This window comes from Penaeus chinensis, chromosome 6 (genome assembly GCF_019202785.1).
Source record: "Penaeus chinensis breed Huanghai No. 1 chromosome 6, ASM1920278v2, whole genome shotgun sequence".
NCBI lineage: Eukaryota > Metazoa > Arthropoda > Malacostraca > Decapoda > Penaeidae > Penaeus > Penaeus chinensis.
The window spans coordinates 2516026-2521025 of NC_061824.1; the positions used below are offsets into that span (position 1 = coordinate 2516026).

The window sequence follows — 5000 nt, forward strand, 5'->3', positions numbered from 1 at the left end:
CTTCAGGTATTAAACAGCGAAGAGAGAGAAAGAGAGAGAGAGAGAGAGAGAGAGAGAGAGAGAGAGAGAGAGAGAGAGAGAGAGAGAGAGAGAGAGAGAGAGAGAGAGAGAGAGAGAGAGAGAGAGAGAGAGAGAGATTAAAATCAATTCACGTGTATTGATACGCATTACACTTTAGGATAAACATATTTACGAAACAAAAGGCAGCAATCCCGCATACCAGGGTTATCACTCGCGAGTTGTTAATTGTGTTGTTGATGGGTACAAATGAACTACTGATGTACCACTTTAGAGAGGATGTAACTGTACTCTATCTGTCAAGTACTTTTGAATATATTCGCGTGGCCAATGTAATGAAAAAAAGATGCTGATGTGTTTACTTTGCTCTCTGAGTGAATATGGCAAGGAGTTCGATACCTTAACTCGGGACATTTTTATTAAATAAAATATTGATTTCATAATACGGCATCGTCTCTTTATTGCTAGTTACAGATGGGATTCCATGTAGTTGATATCTGTTATTTCTCAAAAGGCATTGATCTCAAGTTTATGTCTTTATTACAGGGGTATACCACCCTGCACAAGTTACTGATTGAGAATTGCAAATGTATTCTCGAGCAATCTGCAGCGGACGATGAAAATAAATGAAAGACATTTTCATATGAAAACAACTAAAAATGTAAACATATACATGATCATTGAAATAAAACATAGTCTTTTAAATGTACATGAATGCCTACATACATCATTGAAAAGAGAATTCACCTTTATAAAAATTACCATGTTTATCTTATGACATACTAATTGATTTGAATTGTGAAAAGTAAGCAGAAAGTTAATTCTTAATTTTCAACTTTCCGTGTTTACAGTCGACGTTTAGTCCATGCTGTCAAGGCTGCCAACTATCCAACCCTTTTAATTACAGCACCAAGGCATGACTTTGAATGTAAATAAGACCCAAATGTAATAAAAAAGCCTATTTCAGTATGTTAAGGATAATGAAATTTCAATGGGCACCGGCAACCTAAAGAAATATAAAATCGAACGACGTGTTGCAGTTGGCAGCACGACCAAAATATCGCCGATCGCCACATTATTGGAACATTATTTTGAAAACATTCTCAGTGTGGTCGATGAAGCGGTGAGAGGAGGTCGTGTATTTAATTCCATCCCAGAATGGATTCGGCATTACGTGAACAGGTAATCTAGTCATCCTTAAATGAGTGGACGATTCGATGGAGACGGACATCGACTTTCACAAGCCGTGTTTGCGTACCGGTGGGATGAATCGGGTGGAAAATAGAGCGGAGGATTGAGGGTGGAAGGGGCTGATTGCTACGGTGGTGTTCCATGGATTCGATGAATGATGGATTCCCAAGTAGTGGAGCTGGAGTTTTTTAAAGATGAATGCTCGTGTTTATGTGCGCCTGTTTAGGACGTTCATTTGCGCGGTTCTAGGTGTGATTAGTGCTGGTGCGAGGTGATGTTCATGGGGAGTATTTATAGACGATTGAGGATTATGTATTGTTTTTCTGTGTGTGTACGGTAGTATTTCTTTTTTTTTTTTTCTGACGTATCACCGTACTTACGGAAATAGTACTGTAGTAGCCGTGAAGTTGGAAGTTTTGCTAGCATTCGTGTTATTTAATTTTTTTTGCATCGTTGTTTGTAGAGTTAATCTTGAGTTGGCTCTCCTCACAGTGGGTCATTCTCGTGTTTACTCTTTGGGCCATTTAACTTTTCATAGCCGGTGTTTCTGTTGTCAGCTGTCTTTTTAAACACATTTCCTTTTATACATATTTATTATATGTAGGTGGGGAGAAGGGCTTTAACATTATTGATATGTGGATTATTGATATATTGGAAGCTCATCCACGAACTGAAGATGAGAGTGTCATGCTATATATTCACTTTTAAAATAATGTTTTAAGGTAGAAAATATTTCTGATGGTCATCAAAATTATTATGAATTTCACTAAGAAGTATGTCATTATCCTTGTATGATATAGATTTGTCTATTTAAGTACTGTATACTGTGCTTCAGGTATTGTACTATGGATGGGTGTAATTTATTATAATTGAAATTCCAGTCATTTGATATGCCTTTTTTCTTTTGTTAATATTCATCAATGCAATATATGTCATCTAGCCTAGATGTCATTTACACATGCCTTCAAGTCAAAGTATTGTGTTAAGGATATGGCTGAATGAGTTTCATCTGTATATACTGAGAGAAAGGTTGTTTATTAACACAAAGTTTTTGTTTACATCGGGAGAAAGAGCAGAAATTAAGTTTACGGCATGTCATCAGTTGAAGTACCACGTAAATAAACATGCAAGGAGTGCATGTCTATTTCAGGGAAAGGCTGGGTAATTGTTTACAAAAGGACAGCACCCCTCTGAGACAGCCCCTAGTACTCTAGCCAGCATACTTTGCAGCACTCCTGGGAATCCGCAAACATAGGCATATGAACCAAAAACCTTCCTAATCTGGGGGGAGGTGAAGCCACTGACCCCCCCCCCCACACCCCCAATTGCCTTATTTCCCTAGCTGGGGCTCAACCCTTGGACTCTCACCTGATCACCACGGACTTAGTCACTGCGCGGTATTTGCCATGGCCTATTTTCTTCTTTTATATTTTGTTTCATATATCAGTGAGTGAAGTTTTTTTCTCTATTAATGAAAGTGTCCTTTATTTTTCCCGATCTTAGTGCCACTGTAATGTGGTATTTCAGTGACTATGTTAATTTTCACTGTCTGAATGTGGATGTGTTTAGTGTTCCATAGACACGCATGTTTTCTGTAAAAAAAATTATCCTTGTAATCATATGGGCCCCTGTTCTATGCATATTCCAAACTTGTTCAGTGATGGATGTCCTTTGATCTTAAACAGTAATGGCCTGTAGGCAGTATTTTGCAGGCAAATGTCCTCCGATTTCAGTCATACATTTTGGCCGTTGAAGTTTGTAGATCTCAGTAGCAATATATTGTCAAATATGGAACCATCTGAAGCATTTTCTTGATAGATATGCATGTTAGAGGTTTGTTATCTTGTGTTGAGATCAGAAGATGTGTAGATCATAGTGATTGCTCAAGTCACTGCAGGTGTTATGTAACTTTTATGAAAGATTTTATTGCATTTATATTGCAGTGATTAAGCCAAAAGCAAAGGGTTACATCTTCAATGAAGTCTAACAAGGACAGCATACATTAGTTCTTGCTGCTCTGCTTGCAGTTGGGTGCATGAACCTCATCCCAGTGGGACATGGACTCGTGACATACAAGGCATCACCGAGTGTATATGGTTATTGGCCATGATGTGATAGGTTGTCACCCATCGTTAAAAGATTAATAAGCAATTTTATATTGGTAATTCTTGTAATTGTAGTTGGAAAGCTAGAAAAATGGTATTGTAACTACCATAAATATTGGTGAAATTAGAAGTATAGCTAAAAGGTACTGGGTGGTACTTTCATGGGGTACCTCTGTCTGTTGGTAATATTTCTGATTGGCTTAGAATGGTTTTCCTTGCTTTTTTATTATTTTTTCTTAAATTATGATATATATTCTTAGTTTAAAGGAGGACTTTTTTATTACTTTCAAAAGACTGGTGGTAATTGCTAACTATTTATAAATTTTTAGTTTGAGGTGGATTATAACGTATAGTATTGTTATTTGTGTTGTGAAGATTAGAAGGATATATATGATTTCTGGTATAAGGCCTAGTAAGAATATTAGTGCTGTCCTTGGCATTAAGTTCTTTTGGTTTGTTAGTTTTGGGCTTTGGAATTAGATTGGATTAGAAAACTGGTTGTTATCCCAAGTTTGTCATTATGTTAATGGTAGTTCTCAGTGTTTGGTTGAATTTGAAAGCTGTATGTTCTTGTTTAAGTTTAGAGTGTTGATTGTATCACTTGGCATTAGCTTGGTTTGATGAGAAGCTAAATGTCATATTTACTAATGATGTAGAATTTGAAGAAGTAAACTAGGGTAAATGTCCAGAATTTGACTGTGAAGTGATGCACCCTCCATGCTTCATACTCGGACAAAGACCAATAAACCAGCCCACATGTGCTTGGCAAGGTGGAGCTCTAAATGCTTCCTTATTTGATGATGGATCACCATGGAGGTCGACAAGATCTATCTTCCTGGAATGTACCGGTACACTGTGGAAGTTTGTTTGCCTTTGCTGGAGCATGACATGTGGAGGCCATTGGATTGCACAACGTGGGTGCACATGAGTTGATTCTTTCCCTTTTGCTGGTTGTATTAAATTCCCAAAAGTGCTATTGTTCTTCATTCAAATTAAACAATTCACGTATTTTAAATTTTTTTATGTAATGTCATGAGTTGGTTGTTTAGGTGTTACAGCAACTTTTAGGTATTGAAGAAATTCCATGGCCGAAAATACCAGGAATGGGTCTTTTTCATATTATTTTTTATCTGTTCATTCATACCATTGTATTGCACAAAAACATGACCGTTTAGGAACCTTAACCTTGAGTCAGTATCCTTTGGCAAAGAACAGGCATTTCTACTTTTAAAGTTTTCTGTTTTAGAAATTCTAGAATTAGATTGTTTGTGTTTCTTTGTATCAACGAATTTAGACTGTCAGTTGTAATCTTTTGTATTAGGTCGCGTAAGAATAGTTATTGCAGTCCAAAGGGTGAGGTAACAGCATATCCTTCTCAGACTATTTCAGTTCTTTTATATTATTATGGGGCTTTTGTATTTGTTAATCAGGAAACTAACGTAAAAAATTTATTGTACCTTAGTGGAAAAGCAGTAATGCACGACTTGATAAGGTTTAGGAAGGATTATGAAGGGTTTTGGTTCGTATGCCTATGCTTGTGGATTCCCAGGAGTGCCCCAAAGTGTCTCCAAGGGATGCAGTCATTTCGTGAGTTTTTGGGTAATGTTCACTAGGCAATAGTAGGTCCTGTCAATGTGCTATTGGAAGTAGGTCCTCTCTATAAACATTTTCCAATGTTTAGGCATG

The 5000-nt window shown here is 37.0% G+C and overlaps 1 protein-coding gene across 1 annotated transcript in view; it reads left to right on the forward strand.

Moving 5' to 3' along the window:
• The first annotated feature begins 1111 nt into the window (after window positions 1-1111).
• LOC125026425 (UBA-like domain-containing protein 2-B) overlaps window positions 1112-5000 on the forward strand; it is a 64367-nt gene continuing 60478 nt past the window's right edge. Inside the window, exon 1 of the mRNA XM_047614868.1 lies at window positions 1112-1200. Coding sequence (XP_047470824.1) covers window positions 1177-1200 — 24 coding nt within the window. The 5' untranslated portion in view covers window positions 1112-1176. The remainder of the gene's footprint in view (window positions 1201-5000) is intronic.